The sequence below is a fragment of the Rana temporaria genome, chromosome 12, assembly GCF_905171775.1.
Source record: "Rana temporaria chromosome 12, aRanTem1.1, whole genome shotgun sequence".
In the NCBI taxonomy this organism is placed as follows: Eukaryota; Metazoa; Chordata; class Amphibia; order Anura; family Ranidae; genus Rana; species Rana temporaria.
In genome coordinates this window covers 96640733-96662356 of record NC_053500.1, presented here as the reverse complement: position 1 = coordinate 96662356, position 21624 = coordinate 96640733, and the positions used below count along the sequence as shown (strand labels likewise).

The following is a 21624-nucleotide window of genomic DNA, read 5'->3' as shown; positions in this document are numbered from 1 at the left end:
ACCACTGAGTAACAGACCAGGTCTATTTTTCTTTAGCCCAGGTAAGACGCTTCTGACGTTGTTTGTTGTTCAGGAGTGGCTTGACAAGAGGAATACGACATTTGAAGACCATGTCCTGGATCCGTCTGTGTGTGGCAGCTCTTGATGCACTGACTCCAGCCTCAGTCCACTCCTTGTGAAAGTCCCCAACACTTTTGAATGGTCTTTTCCTGACAATACTCTCCAGACTGCGGGCATCCCTGCTGCTTGTGCACCTTTTTCTTCCACACTTTTCCCTTCCACATAACTTTATATTAATGTGCTTTGATACAGCAACATCAAACTTCTTTTGCAATTACCCTTTGAGGATTTCCCTCCTTATGGAGGGTGTCAATGATGATTTTCTGCACAACTGTCAGGTCAGCAGTCTTTCCCATGATTGTGATTCCTACTGAACCAGACTGAGAGACCATTTAAAGGCTCAGGAACCCTTTGCAGGTGTTGTGGCATAATTAGCTGATTAGAGTGGGACATTTTGAGCCTAGAATATTGCACCTTTTCACAATATTCAAATTTTCTGAGATTATGGATTTGGGGTTTTCATGAGCTGTAAGCCATAATCATCACAATTATGATAAATCACAGCATGAACTATCTTGCTTTGCATGTAATGAGTCGATCTCATATATTAGTTTCACCTTTTAAGTTGCATTAGTGAAATAAATTAACTTTTGCACAATATTCTAATTTTTCACGTTTCACCTGTATACAGTAGGTGTTTGTGATATTGTGTTTTTAGCACGACAGCATCGCGCTGATTCTCGGCGACATGGTGCCGAGATCTCGCCGACATCTCGCACTCACTGGAATAGTGACAGCACATTCCAACGTGCGCGTCATAGAAGCGACGGGAGATCCGACTTGGATTCCCGCCAATTCTACACGTGTGCGGCGTTTGTTATGAATCCTGAGGGGGAAGTCCCCGCCGGATTTTAAATAAAAATTCGGCATGGGTTCCCCCCTCAGGAGCATACCGGGCCCTTAGGTCTGTTATGGGTTGTAAGGAGAGCCCCCCTACGCCGAAAAAACGGCGTAGGGGGTCCCCCTACAATCCATACCAGACCCGTATCCAAAGCACGCTACCCGGCCGGCCAGGAAAGGAGTGGGGACGAGCGAGCGCCCCCCCCCTCCTGAGCCGTACCAGGCTGCATGCCCTCAACATGGGGGGGTTGGGTGCTCTGGGGCAAGGGGGCGCACTGCGGGGCCCCCCCACCCCAGAGCACCCTGTCCCCATGTTGATGAGGACAGGGCCCCTTCCCGACAACCCTGGCCGTTGGTTGTCGGGGTATGCGGGCGGGAGGCTTATCGAAATCTGGGAGCCCCCTTTAATAAGGGGGCCCCCAGATACCGGCCCCCCACCCTAAGTGAATGGATATGGGGTACATCGTACCCCTACCCATTCACCTGGAGGAAAAATGTTAAAGTCAATAAACACAACACAAGAGTTTTTAAAATAATTTATTAGTCTGCTCCGGAGGCCGCCCCCTGTCTTCTTTAGCTCTGTTTACCAGGGGGGGCTTCTTCTTTGACGTCTTCGGGTGGGGGCCGCTCTTCGCCGCCGTCCGGTTCTCTTCCACCGCCGGGGGGGTCGCTTTTATAAAAGCTCCCACCCCTCGGCGGGTTTCCTCCGGCGTCTTCGGCAGGGGGGTCTTCTTCGGCTATCCGGGGGGTCTTCTTCACTCTCCGGGGGTCTTCTGCTATGTTCGCCGCTCTCCGCTGTTGACTCGGCGCACCCCGGTTCTTCCTCCAGCTGTCCGGTGCCTTCTCCTTCAGCGCTGAACGTCTATCTTCTTCTTCCGTGCTGTGACGTATTCTTCTTCTTCCGGGCTGTGACGTCATCTTCTTCTCTTCTCCCGATGTTGACACGCCGGCTCTTCTCGCTGAAATGACCAGTGCGCGGCTTGCATCGGACCTATATAGGCCTCACAGTCCCATCATGCTCCAGTACCTACCCACGTGGGTAGGTACCGGAGCATGATGGGACTGTGAGGCCTATATAGGTCCGATGCAAGCCGCGCACCGGTCATTTCAGCGAGAAGAGGCGACGTGTCAACAACGGGAGAAGAGAAGAAGATGACGTCACAGCCCGGAAGAAGAAGAATAAGTCACAGCACGGAAGAAGAAGATAGACGTTCAGCGCTGAAGGAGAAGGCACCGGACAGCTGGAGGAAGAACCGGGGTGCGCTGAGTCAACAGCGGAGAGCGGCGAACATAGCAGAAGACCCCCGGAGAGTGAAGAAGACCCCCCGGATAGCCGAAGAAGACCCCCCCCGGATAGCGGAAGAAGAAGCACACCACCCCCCGCCGAAGACGTCGGAGGAAACCCGCCGAGGAGTGGGCGCTTTTATAAAAGCGACCCCCCCCCGGCGGTGGAAGAGAACCAGACGGCGGCGAAGAGCGGCCCCCACCCGAAGACGTCAAAGAAGAAGCCCCCCCTGGTAAACAGAGCTAAAGAAGACAGGGGGCGGCCTCCGGAGCAGACTAATAAATTATTTTAAAAACTCTTGTGTTGTGTTTATTGACTTTAACATTTTTCCTCCAGGTGAATGGGTAGGGGTACGATGTACCCCATATCCATTCACTTAGGGTGGGGGGCTGGTATCTGGGGGCCCCCTTATTAAAGGGGGCTCCTAGATTCCGATAAGCCTCCCGCCCGCATACCCCGACAACCAACGGCCAGGGTTGTCGGGAAGGGGCCCTGTCCTCATCAACATGGGGACAGGGTGCTCTGGGGTGGGGGGGCCCCGCAGTGTGCCCCCTGCCCCAGAGCACCCAACCCCCCCATGTTGAGGGCATGCAGCCTGGTACGGCTCAGGAGGGGGGGGGGGCGCTCGCTCGTCCCCACTCCTTTCCTGGCCGGCCGGGTAGCGTGCTTTGGATACGGGTCTGGTATGGATTGTAGGGGGACCCCCTACGCCATTTTTTCGGCGTAGGGGGGCTCTCCTTACAACCCATAACAGACCTAAGGGCCCGGTATGCTCCTGAGGGGGGAACCCATGCCGAATTTTTATTTAAAATCCGGCTGGGACTTCCCCCTCAGGATTCATAACAAACGCCGCACACATGTAGAATTGGCGGGAATCCAAGTCGGATCTCCCGTCGCTTCTATGACGGCTCTGTCTCCATCGCGGCAAGCCAGCTCGGCGCTGGCTCCCGCGATGGGGCTCGTAGGTGCTCAATCTCGCCGAGAAAGGGAGCGAGATTGACACAATATCGCGTGCACCTACTGTATGTTGCATATGGTTTACAAAAGAAATGTATCTACCAAGAACATACCTATTCTAGAGTAACTCAGATGTGTACATGTGAAAAAAACAAAAAAAAAAAACGTATAGTTTTATTCCGTTGTGTATTAACACCTCCATACATCATAATGACTGCCAAAATCCACCCTGCACGAGTGATTTTTCTAGGGATCTGACATATCTAGATTGTGATTATGAATAGCATTAAAGTCACTAAGGGCCAGATCCACAAAAGGGATACGACGGCGTAGCTACTGATACGCCGTCGTATCCCTGTTTCTATCTTTGGAACTGATCCACAGAATCAGTTTCCAATAGATAGACAGAAGATCCGACATGTGTAAGGGACTTACACTGCCGGATCTAAGGATGCAGTACCGCATCCGCCGCTGGGGGCATTTCGGGTCGAAATGCCGCTTCGGGTATGCAAATTAGCACTTACGGAGATCCACGAAGCTTTTCAGCTTCTTTTTTTCTCCGTAATTATTAGTTTGCAATCGTAAAATTAGGGCTGCTTTTACAAGGCCTAAACTGTTTAGGCCTTGTAAAAGTAGACCCTTCTATCCCGCGTCGCCGTCTTTTTTTTTTTCAAATTTTTTTTTTCCCGCCGCAACTCGTATTTCTTTTTTTACGCCCGTCGCGATTCTCAAAACCCGGCGCAACGTAAAACCGCGCTTAGCACGTCGGAAAAATGACGTCGTGAGCATGCGCAGTACGGCTGGCGCCTTGCGCCGGCCGGAATTTAAGTTACACAGCCGAAAATTTCTAGGTAAGTGCTTTGTGGATCGGGCACTTAGGTAGAAATTTTTCGGCCGTGTAACTTAAATTGAAAAAGTTGCGTTGCGCCGGGTTTTTGTGGATCTGGCCCTAAGTCACTACATATGATGCGTTACCTTGACGGAGAGAATTTTTTTTTTCCTTATTTTTATCAAACAGGAAACTGGTTTTGTATGTGGCAAGTACCTGTTAAGCAGAGTATAAGTAATGTTGTTAATCTCAGAAATATAAATAATATATCCTTCCCTAATACTTTATACTTTTAATTGACACCTTAATAGTTACAACCAGCAGTGAACATGTAAATTCTTCTTTTAATTGATAGAATTGGGAATTTAGTGTTTTTTATGAAGTATACATTGTATTGTGAAGCAGAGACAATAAGGACTCCTTTTACTTAACCACTTCAATACCATGCACTTACGCCCCTTCCTGCCCAAACCGATTTTCAACTTTCTGTGCTTTCGCTGTTCCCACAAATGTAGCATTCTTTTGGTGGTATTTGATCGCTTCTGGGGTTTTTAATTATTGCTATACAAGTAAAAAAAGACCGGAAATTTTGAAAAGAATAAACGTTTATTTTTTTCCAGTTATAAAATGTTGTAAATAAGTTTTCTCCTCCACCTATGGGCACTGATAAGGCGGCACTGACAGGCACTGATAAGGCAGCACCAATGAGGCGGCGCCAATGAGGTGGCACCGACGGGCACTGATATGCGGAACTGGTAGGCAGCACTGTTGAGTGGCACTGATGGGCATATATCTGCAGTATTTTGTTATCTCTTTTCAATGAGCTACATCTTATAGCTCTCTTCTGAACGGTTCCTCTGTTATCAGCCTGAGAACTCCTGACATCTTTTTTTACTTTTTAGACAAAAGCAGCCTGAATCTTTTGTCAAAGGAGGTTGCTAAAATAGAGTAGCAGAGAGCAGCCCCTTTTACAAATCAGCTATGAGAGTCTCTGCCTATGAGGAGAGGGGGTGTATGCCTTTCCTCCAATCAGGAATGTTAGCTTTTAGGGATGAGCCGAACACCTCCTGGTTCGGTTCGCATCAGAACCTTCGAACGGACGAACGTTCGCGCAAACTTTAGAACCCCATTGAAGTCTATGGGACTCGAACGTTCGAAATCAAAAGTGCTAATTTTAAAGGCTAATATGCAAGTTATTGTCCTAAAAGGGGTTTGGGGACCCGGGTCCTTCCCCAGCGGACATGCATCAATGCAAAAACAAAAGTTTTAAAAACTGCCTTTTTTCGGGAGCCATGATTTTAAAGATGCTTAAAAGTGAAAAAAAAAGTGAAATATTCCTTTAAATATCGTACCTGCTGGGTGTCTACAGTATGCCTGTGAAGTGGCACGTGTTTCCCGTGTTTAGAACTGTCCCTGCACAAAATTACATTTCTATAGGAAAAAAGTCATTTAACTACTTGCTGACCAGCCGCCGCAGTTATACGGCGGCAGGTCGGCTCGGCTGCGCGAGATCACGTAGATATACGTCATCTCGCAGTTCAGCCAATAGAGGGGTGCGCGCCCCCCGCTCGCCCCTGATCCTGACGCGCGTGCCCGGCGGGCGCAATCACCGCCGGGCACCCGCGATCACTCGTTACAAAGCGAGAACCGGGAGCTGTGTGTGTAAACACACAGCTCCCGGTCCTGTCAGGGGGAGAAATGTCTTATCGTCTGTTCATACAATGTATGAACAGCGATCTGTCATTTCCCCATGTCAGTCCCACCACCCCTTCAGTTAGAAAACCCTCAGGGAACATAATTAACCCCTTCCTCGCCCCCTAGTGTAAACCCCTTCCTTGCCAGTGGCATTTTTATAGTAATCAATGCATTTTTATAGCACTGAATGCTATAAAAATGCCAATGGTCCCAAAAATGTGTCAAAAGTGTCTGCCATAATGTCGCAGTACCGATAAAAATTGCTGATCGCCGCCATTACTAGTAAAAAAAAATATTAATAAAAATGCCATAAAACTATCCCCTATTTTGTAAACGCAAACCAATCCATAAACGCTTATTTATTTTTACGAAAAATATGTAGAAGAATACGTATCGGCCTAAACTGAGGAAATTATTTTTTTATATATTTTTGGGGGATATTTATTACAGTAAAAAGTAAAAAATATTCATTTTTTTCAAAATTGTCGCTCTATTTTTTTTTATAGTGCAAAAACTAAAAACCGCAGAGGTGATCAAATACCACCAAAAAAAGCTTTTTTTGTGGGAAAAAAAAGGACGCCGATTTTGTTTGGGAGCCATGTCGCATGACCGCGCAATTGTCAGTTAAAGCGACGCAGTGCCCGAATCGCAAAAAGTGGCTCGGTCATTGACCAGCAATATGGTCCGGGCCTGAAGTGGTTAAAACTACTTGCGGCTTTAATGTAATGTCGGGTCCCGGCAATATGGATGAAAATCATTGATAAAAATGGCAAGGGTACCCCCCCCCACCCACCCATTACCAGGCCCTTTGGGTCTTGTATGTATATTAAGGGTAACCCCGCACGCAACTTAAAAAAAGGAAAGGCGTTTTCTTGTGGAAAAAAAATAAGGAAAGGCGTGGGGCCCCCAAGTCCTATATCCTCTGAACAGCAGTATGTCCGCAGCCTCTGTCCCCCTCCTGCAGTATGTCCGCAGCCTCTGTCACCTTCCTGCAGTATGTCCGCAGCCTCTGTCCCCCCTCCTGCAGTATGTCTGCAGCCTCTGTCCCCCTCCTGCAGTATGTCTGCAGCCTCTGTCCCCCTCCTGCAGTATGTCCATAGCCTCTATCCCCCTCCTGTGTCATGTCCATAGCCTCTGTCCCCCTCCTATGTCATGTCCATAGCCTCTGTCCCCCTCCTGTGTCATGTCCATAGCCTCTGCCCCCCTCCTGTGTCATGTCTGCAGCCTCTGGGCCCCTCCTGTGTCATGTCTGCAGCCTCTGTCCCCCTCCTGCAGTATGTCTGCAGCCTCTGTCCCCCTCCTGCAGTATGTCTGCAGCCTCTGTCCCCCTCCTGTGTCATGTCCGCAGCCTCTGTCCCCCTCCTGTGTCATGTCTGCAGCCTCTGGGCCCCTCCTGTGTCATGTCTGCAGCCTCTGGGCCCCTCCTGTGTCATGTCCGCAGCCTCTGTCCCCCTCCTGTGTCATGTCCGCAGCCTCTGTCCCCAGCCTCTGTCCCCCTTCTGTGTCATGTCCGCAGCCTCCTAGAAAGGAGTCAAGAGTGGGAGCGCCGGGATGGGGGTTACGGGAAGAATCAGACGTGTGGACTGTGGAGAGGAGATCAGAGCCGCCAAGCTGGAGCCGTCTGACTGAGCCCTGCACGGTGCACCTGAGAGAAGGTCAGTGACAGTGCCGCCAGGCCAGCCTGAGGGGGGGGGGGTCACTGATCTAAGGAGGGGAGTGAATACAATAATGTAAGGGGGCACTGATATAAAGGTTCCCCCCTATATTAGTAACCCTCCCTTACCTTAGTGTATTCACTCTGGGGAAGGTGGTCTCTATTCACCAGAGCCCCTCCCCCACATCAGAGTTCCCCTTACATCATGATCTGCAGCGTTCCCCTTTACATAAGAGTTCCCTTGCACTGTAAGGGGGCATCCTGCAGACTCTGATGTAAGAGGGAACTCTGTGCTGGCTGGGTTATAGTAACCTAACCTTCATGTAAATTGAGAAATATGTTTTTTTACTTTTGTTTAACTTAAACACATTGATAATAGCATTAGATATGTGTTTATAGTTCAAATATTGATATTTGCACCGTTTAGCACTAAGAATTCAAGTTAGACTCACCGGTAACTTGTTTTCCAGAAGTCTTTCAGGACAGCACCCGAGAGATAGTGACTCCTCCCTCTTCCTGAGGAAACACCTTCTTCCAAATCTTTAAGTGGAGGTCCCTCCCCAGCACATTCAGTTGTCACAGAGAAACCTCCGGCCCCGGCTGGAACACAATACATACGTTAGTCACAGCATAGCATATTCCAGTCAATAGGGCGGGTCGTTGCTGTCCTGAAAGACTTCTGGAAAACAAGTTACCGGTGAGTCTAACTTAAATTTTCCCAAGGCGTCTTTCAGGACAGCACCTGAGAGGATAACAGAGACTTACCACCTAAGGGCGGGATGACAGCTTGTAGGACCTTCCTGCCAAATGCCTGATCAACGGCAGAAGTGAGGTCCAACCTGTAGTGCCGTACAAACGTGCGGAAGCTTGACCATGTAGCTGCTTAGCAGATTTGTTCCGGGGTGGCACCAGCTCTTTCTGCCCATGAGGTTGCCAGGGCTCGCGTTGAGTGAGCACGGATCCCTTCTGGTGGCACCTCGCCTGCATGTAAGTAAGCTTCTCGAATGGCTAACTTGAACCATCTGGCCAACGTCCCCTTTGACGCTTGGCACCCTTTTTTGTTAGCTCCAAACAAAACAAATAAAGATTCTGCCCGTCTGAAGCACTTCGTTATTTCAAGATAACATAACGTCCTTCTAACGTCTAGCATATGGAAAAAAATCTCTCCCCCCCCCCCCGGATTTGCGCAAAAAGTAGGGAGCACAATATCCCAGGAACGATTACTAACTGAAGCTACCTTTGGTAGAAACTTAGGGTCTGTTCTAAGCACAACTCTATCATTAAACAAAACTAAATAAGGTTCCCTTATGGACAGGGCATGTAACTCACTAATCCTGCGTGCACAGCGACCAGGAATAACGTCTTAAAGGTGAGATCTCGAAGAGAGCTCTCCTTCAAGGGTTCGAATGGCTTACCAGCCATGGCTTTCAACACGATCGAGAGGTCCCATCTCGGGAAGCCCCTCACTTGGGATGGCCTAGACCTTGATAAGGCTCTGAAAAATCTGACTACCAAGGGCTCTGAGGCTACCGTTTTTTTTAGGAAACCCGTTAAAGCGGAAACCTGGACTTTTAGAGTGTTGACTGCTAGCCCTTTATCCGCTCCTTCCTGAAGGAATTCCAAGATGGATTTAAGATCGTTAGGATCTTGACCCGACAAGGCACACCAGCTGGAAAAAAACGTTCCACACCTTCGAATATATTGCCCTTGTCACTTTTTTTCTGCTGTTTAGTAGGGTAGACACTAACTTGTCCGAAAACCCCTTCTTCTTCAGAAGTTGTCTCTCAGAAGCCGCTAGGGAGAGTCTGGAGGCGTTCGGATGACATACCGGACCGTGCATCAACAGATCCCGCCTGAGCGGAAGACGCCAACATGGTCCGGATGCCATCTCTAGGATCACAGAGAACCAAGCTCTCTTGGGCCAGTAGGGAGCGATCAGAATGACTGGTGTTTTTTCTCTCTGTATCTTCCTTAATACTAAGGGGATCAATTGGAACGGGGGGAAAGCATAGCAAAGGCGATATTTCCAGGGATGCGACAGAGCGTCTATCCCTAGGGATCCGTCCAGCCTGCTTAGGGAAAAGAATTGTGGCACCTGGGAGTTCTCCCTCGAGGCAAAGAGGTCTACCTCTGGGAGACCCCACCTGTCGCAGATCTCCCCAAACACTACTGAGTTCAGAGACCACTCTGCTTCCCGCACCTAATGTCTGCTTAGATAATCTGCTACAGTGTTTAGGGACCCCTTTAGATGTAGCGCTGACAGGGACTGAAGGTTCTTTTCCGCCCTCCAAAGGAGGGCGGATGCCAGAGTCAGCAGGGTTCTGCTTCTCGTGCCTCCCTGCTTGTTCAAATATGCTACCGCCGTAGCGTTGTCCGATAGTACCTGGACATGATGGCCCTGGAGTACTGGGGAAAAAATGTCCAGAGCTAAGGCAATCGCCTTCAACTCTCTCCAATTTGAAGACTGACCTGCATCTTCCTCCCCCCAGGACCCCTGGATGAAGTCCCCCTGTAGGTGGGCTCCCCATCCAGATGCACTGGCGTCCGTGGTCAACCTTTTCCCCACTGGAAAAAAACACTCCAGACCCCTCGAGAGGACCTCCTGACTCTTCCACCAATAGAGGGATCTTTTCACTCGGGTCTGGATCTTTATTAGGGTGTCCAGGGAGCTGACTTTGTGATCCCAGGACCTCAAAAGAAAAATCTGTAAAGGCCTGAAGTGCAGTTTTGCCCACTGAATAGCCGGCATGGTTGAGGTCAACACCCCTAGAGCCGACATTACCTGTCTTATGGATATAGGCTGGTTTGACTGCAGCCGCCCCACCGCGTCCTGAACCCGTACTTTTTTGACTAGGGGAAGGAAAATCCTTTTATTTCGAGAGTCCACCTGGTAACCCAAGAAACAAATTTCTTGAGACGGTACCAGAGATGACTTTTGAAGATTGAGGATCCAACCTAGCGACTCCAGGTGACTTCTCGCCTTGGTTAGATCTTCCAATAATCTCGTCTCTGAGGGGGCGAAAAACAAAAGGTCGTCCAGATACGGCACGACCGCTATAACCTGTAGACGCAGGGGAGCCAAGGCCTCCGCCATCACCTTGGTGAAAATCCAAGGGGACGACGACAGCCCGAAGGGGAGGGCCCTGAACTGTAGGTGATGAATTACCCCCTCCCTCTCCACTGCAAGTCTGAGGTATCTTTGAGACTGCTGGGAGATCAGAATATGGAGATAAGCGTCCCTCAAATCTATTGATGCCATGTAACATCCTGGCGTCAAAAGATTCCTGACTGAAAAGATGGAGTCCATCTTGAATTTGTTGTAGCTGACGGACTTGTTCAGCGGTTTTAGATTCAGGATCAACCTGAACTTGCCTGTGGGTTTCTTTACCAGAAAAATATGGGAGTAAAATCCAAGGAATTGCATGAGTTCCTCCAAGGAAGATTTCATGGCCTTGAATCTTTCCGGATCCCTGGGAGCATGAGTTACCAAAAACCTTTCTGGAGGGGGTTCGGAAAAATCTATGGCATACCCCTGGGCTAGAGTGGTCAGAATGAAATGATTGGTTGTTATAGCTGACCACTGTGGAAGGAATTTTTGTAACCTTCCACCCACCCACACGGCCGAGTCATTGCGACTTTTTGGCCGGCGCAGGAGGATGGAAAAGGATTCCTCCTCTCCCTCTAGCCTTCTGGCTTGTCCATCTGCCCCTACCTCCCTGAGGTTTGTTCCCTCTCTCCTGGCTTTTTTGCGCATGAAAAAACCGCCTGGGGGGTGAGGGGGTTGCTTTCTCTTGACTGGAAAGGAACTTTTCTTGTCTGCAGTCCTTACTAGAATACTCTCTAGTTCTGGCCCAAACAGGAGGTCCCCTGAAAAGGGAATCCCACAGGCCAGGTTTTCAACCATAGGGCCCTCCTAGCTGAGTTAGCTAGGGCTGCGGACCTCGCTGTCATCTTTATAGCTTCCGCGGAGGCATCCGCTACATAAGCTACCGCTGCGGACAGAGTGGAAAAAGAATCCAGGATCTCCTGCTTGGGTGAGTCTGCAACAATGTGGGCTTTAAGTTGGTTAACCCAAAACTCCAAGTTTCTGGCCACACAAGTTGTGGCCATAGTAGGCTTTAGATTACCCATGATCGACTGCCAGGCCCTCTTGAGAAGGAGATCCATACGTTTGTCCATAGGGTCTTTTAGAACCCCCATGTCCTCAAAGGACAAATCCGTAGATCTGGACACTTGGGAAAAAGCCACATCCAACTTGGGGACTTTATTCCAAACCGCTGTAGGATCCTCCTCAAAAGGGAAGCGTCTTTTATGGGTTTTAGAAAAGAAGGGCTTCCTTTCTGGGTCTCGCCATTCCTTACAAATGGTCTCAGAGATAACTGGGTGAACCGGAAAGGACCTACCCTTAGGCTCGCTCAAGCCTGCGTACATACTTTTGTGCAGGGTTAACTCCTTACTCTCTACATTCAGACCTAATGTAGCATAAATGGCTTTAAGTAGCCCATCCACATCCTCCAGAGATAATTTAAATCTTGAGAGGGATGTCACTGCTTCTTCTCCTGATTCCTCTGAATCTGCACTAGAAACCTCCTGGGAGTGACTTCCTCTTAACACCTGTTCCTCAGCTACCGCTGAAGCAGGTAAGACCGCCTGTTCCTGAGACTGAGAAGTGGAAGCTTGACTGGTGGCCGGAGAAGCTAATGAGTCATGAAAAGTTTGAAACGTGGCACACAGCTCCTTTTTCATAGAGTTAACCAGCTCTCCTCGTATAGAGGCTGATTCCTCCCTCACTAAGGCATCAATACATGCACCGCAGAGAGCTTTCTTCCAGCCTTCCCCCAATTTGGTTTTACATGTAGGGCACCTTCTCTTGGTGTCCGTCTTGACCTGGGGAGAGGAAGAGAAAGAAAAAACATAGGGAATCCTAGTGAGACCTAGTCCCAGCAGATGGACCCCCCCCCCCCACCGAGGTGCACTAGGAAAGAAAGGTGAAATATTTCCAGTGCCCAGACAGGCCCCTAAGCCACCAAAGGGGGAAAGAGAGAAGACTAAAGCAAAAAAAGGCTACCCTTAGGGAAAAATGCAGACTTACATTGCTTCTTCCCGCCGAGGTCTTGCTGGTGCCTGTGCCTGTCCCCACCGCTGGCGATTCACCCTCCATGGCAGACAGCCGCGCTACACCTGTGGCTTTGCAGTACGCTTCCGGACTCCAATAGCGCCGCTGCGCCGGACCGGAAGGGGAAATAGGCACCAGCCACCGCCCTACCCCTTCCTCCATGTAGGCGCGCCGGAAATGACGCACCCTCCCGGCGACCGCCCAGCTCAAAAAATCTGGCGCCGGAACACGCGTTCGCGCGACCATCGCAGACCGCCGGGGCTCCTTGGCTCTCCCCGAGCACCCGGAGGGAGGAGAGCCCGAACGCTACCTTGCCAAAGTGGATGCGTCGGGAGAGCGGACAGTCTCCATGGCCGCAGCCATAAAAAAGAAAAAAAGGTAAGGAAAAAAAAAAACCTATCTCTCAGGTGCTGTCCTGAAAGACGCATTGGGAAAACAATAATTTTAGTTAATTTTTTGCAGTGCCAGTAAAAAATGTGGATCTACCAGTAAATTTCATGCTTTTTTGCCAGTAAATAATTGGTGCTGTTCGTAAATTGTCGTTTTGCCAGTAAATTTCACTTTGGGGGGTTGGTAACACAGCTGAGAACGCGTTGCACAGACCTTTCTGCAAGGCCTCCCGAAGATATTTCATCATCTGCTCCCTCTGCAACGGCAAGATAAGGTCCGCAACCTTACCCTTGTAACATGGATCAAGGAGGGACGCCAGCCAGTAATGATCCCTCTCCTTGATAGCACAAATATGAGGATCCTTCCGCAGGCTTTGCAGGATCAGGGAGGCCATGCAGCATAGGTTTGCTGAGGCATTTGGTGCAGAGTCCTTTGGGTCACCGAGGACGACATGATCCGCAGCCACCTCCTCCCAGCCATGTACAAGTCCATGGGTTTCTTGGGACTGTAATTGATCCCTTGAAGACTGCTGCTGATGCTGAGGGCTAGGCTCTACCTCCATGCTGACACAATCCTCCTTCTTGTCCTCTTCCTGTGTGATAGGCGGGCAAGCAGGAACACTGTCTGGATAAAGGGGGCCTTGAGAGGTAAGGAAGTCCTCCTCTTCCTCCCTCTGTTCTGCCCAAAGTGCCCTGTCCATTATTCTACGCAGCGTTTGCTCCAACAGGTGGATAAGAGGGACAGTTTCATTGATGCATGCACTGTCACTGCTCACCATCCTCGTGGCCTCCTCAAATGGTGACAGGACAGTGCATGCATCCCTGATCATGGCCCACTGGCGTGGGAAAAAAAACAAACTCCCCTGACCCTGTCCTGGTGCCAAATTGGCACAGATACTCATTGATGGCCCTCTGCTGCGTGTGCAGCCGCTGCAGCATGACCAACGTAGAGTTCCACCTGGTGGGCATGTCTCAGATTAGGCAGTTCTTGGGCAGGTTGTATTTCTTTTGGAGGTCAGCCAGCCGACATTATACGACCATCGGAAATGCACACAGAGTTTTCTGGCCTGCTTCAGAACATCCTGTGAGTCTGGGTACCTGCCCAAGAACCACTGCACCACCAAGTTAAGGACGTGAGTAAAACAGGGTACATGGGTCAGTTGTCCCTGTCGGAGGGCAGAGAGGAGGTTGGTGCCATTGTCGCAAACCACAATTACAGGCTTAAGCTGGTGTGGCGTCAACCACCTCTGAGCCTGCCCCTGCAGAGCTGACAGAACCTCTGCCCCAGTGTGGCTCCTGTCCCCCAAGCACACCAGCTCAAGCACTGCATCTTTTTGCCTTTGTACCTGCATAGCCCTGCATCCTTCCCAGCTGCCAGCAGAGTCACCCAATGCGCTGTGAAAGATAGGTAATGTCCCTGTCCATGCCGGCTGAACCATGAGTCAGCAGTAATATGCACCTTACCACTGACCGCCATGTCCAGCGAGGCATGGACATTGCCTTCCACATGCCAGTAGAGAGCTATAATCGCCTTCCGTGAGAAAAAGTGGCGTTTGGGAAACCTGCCACTAAGGTACTGCACATTCCACAAACTCACGGAAGGGGGCAGAGTCTACCAACTGAAAAGGCAGCAGTTGAAGTGCTAGCAATTTAGCCAAGCTAGCATTCAACTGCTGGGCATGTGGATGGCTGGGAGCAAACTTCTTTTGGCGCTGCAGCAGCTGGGGCAGGGAAATTTGCCTGGTACAATCTGACGTCCATGTACCGATAGCAGATTACCCGCAAGTACTTGGCTGTGACAAACCTAATTCTACACCTTCATTCCTCTCAGTGCAGGTTTCAGAGAGGACTGAAGGTATAGTGGGGTTGGAGATCCCAGCTGATGAGGAGCATCATCCCCTTCCTCCTCATCACTGTAGCAAACCTGGCAGTATGCTGCAGCTGGGGGAACATGACTGCCAGATTGCTGTCCATCTTGGGAACCACCTCTCTCTGGGCTCACGTTACTGCCTTCCTCTAGCTGGGTACCATCATCGGAGCCTTCAAAACGCTGCGCATCCTCCTGCAGCATGTACCCAACACTGTGGTCAAACAGTTCGGGGGACTCCTCAGGAGGACATGGTGGGGCTAGGGAAGGAGTGACTGATGCCATTGAGCAGAGGGAAGAGGCCGTGTTGGCAGCTGCTTTGCCAGACAAAGTACCCTGAGCCTGGGTGAGAGAGGATGAGGAGGATGAGGACGGCTTGGTCATCCACTCTACCAAGTCTTCGTCAGGTTGCGGCTCAACACGGCCAACTGCCGAAAAAAAGGATAAGCATGTCCCGGGGCCACATGCTGATGAGCATGCACCGTGTCCATGACCAGCACTGTTGCCTCTAGACGTAGAGCTTGCTTGCCCTCTTTTATTGGCTCGTGACTCCCTGCCTCTCCTTGTTGTCCTTCCAGACATACTAATGGCCTGCAGGGAGATGTAGCTGCACAAATACTGCCAATATTTGCAGATCCCTGCCTGTGGTATTAGTATGAGAACACCAGCAATTGTAGTCACGTAGCTTTAGGTGCACACTGTGCAAAGACGCAGTACACTAACTGACAATACTTGCAGATTCCTGCCTGTGGTATTAGTATGAGAACACTGCCAATTGTATTTAGATAAGCTTTAGGTGCACACTGTGCAAAGACACAGTACACTAACTGACAATACTTGCAGATCCCTGCCTGTGGTATTAGTATGAGAACACTGCCAATTGTATTTAGATAAGCTTTAGGTGCACACTGTGCAAAGAAAAATAAAACGGAATACTGTATGTCCCTGCCTGTATTTGTATGAGAACACTGTACACTGTACAAAGGACACAGTACACTAAGTAAAAATACTGCAGCTAGCACAATCACCTGCCCGTCTGTCAGTATATTAGAAAGAGCATACAGGAACGGATCTAGCTAAAGTGAATACAATGTATAAATATATATATATACACACACACACACACACACCACCTGGGATGCATATATATCCTCTACACACTGTTACTGCAGCTAACTGACTCACCTACCTGCTCTATCTAACTCAATTAAAATGACACAGTCTCTCTCTCTCTCTCTCTCTCTCTCACCAACGCTGCAACACACTACACAAGGCCGACTTCCAGTGTGGGGCATGTACTAAATTCCCTCGAACACAAAGCTCATCCCTATTAGCTATATTGGCTGTATGCCCAGACATCACACCCTGTGTTAACCAGGAAGAGAAAATCTAACACGATCTCAACTTTCTAAACAGTATATAAATGTGAAGACAGCAGATATACATATAAAACCTATGTAGGGAGATTTGGTTAATCTCTGTGTATCATCTGAGGCTGTTCACTTCACTGGGTGTATGGAGGGTTTACATCCACTTTAACTTTATATTCCCCCTAGCAATTTATCTGAACTGTGTGGGAAAGACATGCCAGGTATCAACATCTAATATCTTACCGGAGTAAACTTGAAGGAATATGTCCAGAAAATGCAGGCAACACTGTAATCATTCCAAGAGACCTCATTCTTTTTAGGATCTTAAGCTGAAAAAAAAAATAGAATAGAAAAAAAAAAAACTCATGCACAAGTCACCTTTTTGTTACTTCTACCTACACTAGATATTCTCCATCAGGGATCCATGGAACTTTAGGGTTCCTTCAAAGGTTCCTTGAACTCACCCTCCCATCTGATGGTGCCTACATAGTTCCAGGTCCAACTCTACTTTGTAGAGCCAGCAGGATGACATTCCAACCACCACTCTAAGGGGTGCATTCTTCCCACCGACTACTACCAATGTAAGGGACATTTGCCCAATGCACCTTGATGAAATAATATTGCCAGGGGTTCCCTGAGGCCTGAAAGTTTTTCATCTATGATCCTCGCATATGTCCCTTATTTTACCTGCATACAGTGGGGCAGATTCACAGAACAAGTACGCCGGCGTATCTACTGATACGCCGGCGTACTTTCAAATTTCCTGCGTCGTATCTTTAGTTTGAATCCTCAAACCAAGATGCGACAGCATTTGGGTAAGATCCGACAGGCGTACGGCTTCGTACGCCTTCGGATCTTAGATGCAATACTTCGGCGCCCGCTGGGTGGAGTTCGCGTCGTTTTCAGCGTCGGGTATGCAAATGAGCTTTTTCCGACGATCCACGAACGTACGCGCGGTCGTCGCATTCTCTTACGTCGTCTCTAGTCGGCTTTTTCCGGCGTATAGTTAAAGCTGCTATTTTGTGGCGTATAGATAGACTTGCCATGTTAAAGTATGGCTGTCGTTTCTGCGTCAAATTTTTTTATTTTTTTATTTTTTGCGTAAGTCGTCCGTGAATGGGGATGGATGTAACTCACGTCTAAGTTCAAAGAATGATGTTGTTGCGACGTCATTTCGCGCAAAGCACGGCGGGAAATTTTCCAAACGGAGCATGCGCAGTTCAATCGGCGCGGGGACATGCTTCATTTAAATGAATCACGCCCCCTACCCGCCCAATTTGAAATCCGCCGCCAGAAATACACAACGCCGCCGTAACTTACGCCCCAAAACTTCCTGGATTCGACTTAGAGCCAGGTAAGATACGGCGGCATAGCGTATCTCTGATACGCTGCGCCTGGGCATTTCTATGTGAATCTGGCCCAGTGTATTGTTTTTGCTACAGGTTCCTCCATGTCCATACAGATTTAAAAAGATATGTGCAGTTTCAAATATATATTAAATACTTGGAAGGCTAAGTCAGGGTTGGTATTCCAATTCAGGTCAATGGAAATAAATACTGCTTAACAAATTAATACTATAAAAAAAAAATGCAATAATACATAAATAGTGATAGCCAATCAGTATATTGGCAAATGTGTCTAAAAAAATTATGAATAAATGTGCCTATATTATGGTGAAAGCCCCCATTATGATGTTTAAAATACCCAATAAATGCTAAATGGAAGTGGTGAAAGATGTGGAAACACAAAATAAATTCACATCATGCCTGTGGCCGGCTCTTTAGAGCCAGGCTTGACCCTCATGTGTCCACGCCATCTTGCCAATCAGGAAGTGATTGCCTGATTGGACACGTGATGTTGAAGTTCTGTCACAGGTTGGCATTTCATTTGGGGGTCTTATTCTCTAAATAAGCGCAATGACCATAGCAGACTCACACCCCAGACGAAATGTGTCGAACGAGCCCTGCTGATGCCATTGCGTTATTTTGACTATCGAATATTCCTCTAAGCGCTTTTTATTCATGGAAATGTAAGTGTTCCTGCTTTATTATAATACATTTTTTTTACACCTACAGTTTTACACTATGTGGAGCATTTGTCTCTTTTTTGGCTAAACGGTTTGAGTGTATAAGGAAGACATGGTCCATCCTTTGATCTAAGGCTGCCGTTCCTGAACAGTTATTACAACATTGAGCTGTGTAAGGGACAGAGGATCATCTCCGATTATGGCCAGGATTAAGTGGCGTGAAAGTATATACACCTCAAGTCTTGTTGACTCATTGGCAATAAGCCTTATTGGGTCCACACGTTCCGGTAAGCCTTTTCAAAGTTGGTGGTGGTCGTCTACTCTACACACGTGATCCCTGTTTGATCCTTGCTGAAGCCATTGGGACTTACCCTCCTTTTTTGGATTCTATTTGAACACTTGTTTTTCACCTATGTGGACTCAATTAGATTTTTGTCAAAAGATATGAATTTCAGATCACTGCTGATTTACATATCAGTGTGAGATTTACATATTTATGTTCACATCTACACGTTTTTATGATATATTGTTGATTTATGACCTTTCAAATGTACACCAATTGTCAATGGTTGCTTTACACACATGATTATCCTGTAGATATACAGATTTTTTCACTTTAGCGCTGCACATTTTTAAATTTTGCTATCCAACTTTGTCCCTTGCTGTGCTGGCTTTTAGAGCATCATTGTGGTATCTCTTTTTCTTTTATAGATTACTGTGAGCAAAACAAGTGCCATTTACAAAACACGTGCCATTTACAAGTTTATCCTTCCTTTTATCAGGTCCCATGTGTCTGCTCTTATCTTCCACCTCCACACTGCCAGAAAAAAAAAAAAACAATGGGCCTCTCTGCAGGTTTAAGTCATAAAGTACTACTACGCACCACATACTAGCACCAAATGACTGACTTACCTGTACACAGAGCCATCGAGTGCAGTGCTGGCACGTGGGAGCTGCTGGAAACGGCACACAGACTGAAGCAATGGCACATTCGTGCCATTGCTTCAGTTTGCCCCAGTGCGCATGTGTCAATGACATCTGCAAATGCAGGGGACAGGGGATATCGCCTAAACCATGCAGGTTAATCACTTGAGGACCGCCTAACGCAGATATACGTCAGCAGAATGGCACGGCTGGGCACAGGCACGTTGCCCTTTAAGTGCCCAGCCATGGGTCGTGTGTGCGCCGCGCTTACGGCCCGATCTTAAGCTCTGTGACCATGCCCGCTGACCCGATCACCGCCGGTGTCCCGCAATCGGGTCACAGGATCTGAAGAACGGGGGAGAGGTGAGTGTAAACAAACCTTTCCTATTCTTCTCTGTGGCTTGCCACTGATTGTCTGTTCCCAGTTATAGGGAACGACGATCAGTGACGTCACATGTCCAGCCACGCCCCCCCTACAGTAAGAATCACTCCCTTAGGGCACACTTAACCCCTTAGCGCCCCCTAGTGGTTAACCCCTTCACTGCCATTGTCACTTTCACAGTAATCAGTGCATTTTTATAGCACTTTTCGCTGTGAAAATGACAATGGTCCCAAAATGTTTTCAAAAGTGTCCGATGTGTCCGCCATAATGTCGCAGTCACGAAAACAAAAACAAAAAAAAAAAATCGCTGATCGCCGCCATAAAAAAATTAATAAAAATGCCAAAAAACTATCCCCTATTTTTTAAACGCTATAACGCTATAACGCTATGCGCAAATCAAACGCTTATTGTGATTTTTTTTTTTAACAAAAATATGTAGAATTTATATCGGCCTAAACTGAGGAAAAAACTTTTTTATATATATTTTTTGGGGATATTCATTATAGCAAAAAGTAAAAAATAATGATTTTTTTCTGAAATGGTCACTCTATTTTTGTTTATAGCGCAAAAAATAAAAACCGCAGAGGTGATCAAATACCACTGAAAGAAAGCTCTATTTGTGGGAAAAAAAGGACGCCGATTTTGTTTGGGAGCCACGTCGGATGACCGTGCAATTGTCAGTTAAAGCGACGCAGTGCCGAATCGCAAAAAGGGGCCAGGTCCTTTACCTGCATAATGGTCCGGATCTTAAGTGGTTAAGGAGTTATCCTGGGTAGCTACAGGTAAGCCATATTATAGATTTACCTGTAGCAAAAAGTGGTTGTAAAGACTGGCAGTCACCGGTCCCCCAGCCCCCGTTTTATTTACCTGAGCCCCGACACGCTGTCCCTCTCAACACGGGGGTCACGGCTCTTGATTGGATGGATTGATAGCAGTGCAGCCATTGGCTCCCGCTGGTGTCGATCAAATCCAATGAAGTGGGTGCCGGGGGCAGGGCTATGGATGCAAATGCTGGACTCGGGAGCGTGCCCGCAAGGTAACCCCCCGGAAGAGCGCTTCTCCTAGGGGTTATCTGATGCGGGGAGGAGCCGCGAGAGCCGGCGAGGGACCCCAGAAGACGATGTTCGGGGCCACTCTGTGCAAAATGAGCTGCACAGTGGAGGTAAGTACGATATGTTTTTCTTATTTAAAAAAAATTAAAAAGTGACTTTACAACCCCTTAAATTCCCTTTTGTATTTTACAAATAATTATAGAATAGTCCTTCATAAGCTGAATTTTTTTGGGGTAGGTTAAGCCATACTTCCCTAATAAACATGTTAGGATCTTACCTGTAAGGAGTACTGTTTGTTCATCCAGTTAGAGGACAAAGGACCTCCCCAAGTGTGAATATTCCCCATTCTACCCCAAGCCAAGAATGCTGGGCCAGTGAAAAATTCATCAACTTCTTTTTGAGTCAACCCTAAAGACAAATATACCTATAATAAAAAAAGTTGGAGGTCAATTTCACTTTCATGGAAAAAAAAAAAATAGCAAATAAAAGAAAATTATTATATATTTAGATAGATAGATAATTGCTAAACAAGCCATATTGCCATTATTAAAAATTACCTTTCCATTTTAATCTGCAGCACTGTAATTTTCTATAAAATCCAATGCAATATGGCAACAGAGGCCTTCCGTACACAGTGTACAGAATGCGCCCAGAAATGTAATTTCCTGCTTGTGTGATTGGCTCACTAATTTTCCCAGAAATCACATTTTAGGCATTCTCTGCAACAAAAATATTATTTTGGTGGAATACTGCCAAAGGGCTAACAATAAAAAAAAAAATCCGCGCTATCCTATCAGTGAGCAGCTACAAACAATCCAGTGAACAAAGGAAAGCAACAAACACAACATGCAAAATTGTAGCGCTAAATAATGAGATAAGAAGACACTGATTGTCTATGTAAAAACACCAAATGACAAGTGTATATGACTATATTAAAGAAAAAAGTCCAAACATTGTATTGAATGGTGAAAACTTGATAGATGGACGAGACTGGGTGCAAAAGTTCCAAATCAACACTGATTTACCCTGAACTTAACGTGCAATTGTGAGATACCCGCCACCAGAAAAGGAGGCTTACCAGATATATTGAACCCTAATGAGCCTACGCCCAGAGGATC

At 47.8% G+C, this 21624-nt stretch overlaps 1 protein-coding gene across 1 annotated transcript in view; it reads right to left on the bottom strand.

The window, feature by feature from the left end:
* Positions 1–21624, bottom strand: part of NAGLU (N-acetyl-alpha-glucosaminidase) — a 293630-nt gene that overhangs the window by 110741 nt on the left and 161265 nt on the right. The window contains exons 3-4 of the mRNA XM_040329772.1: positions 20784–20930; positions 16366–16451 (exon numbers count right to left, since the gene is read on the bottom strand). Coding sequence (XP_040185706.1) covers positions 16366–16451; positions 20784–20930 — 233 coding nt within the window. The remainder of the gene's footprint in view (positions 1–16365; positions 16452–20783; positions 20931–21624) is intronic.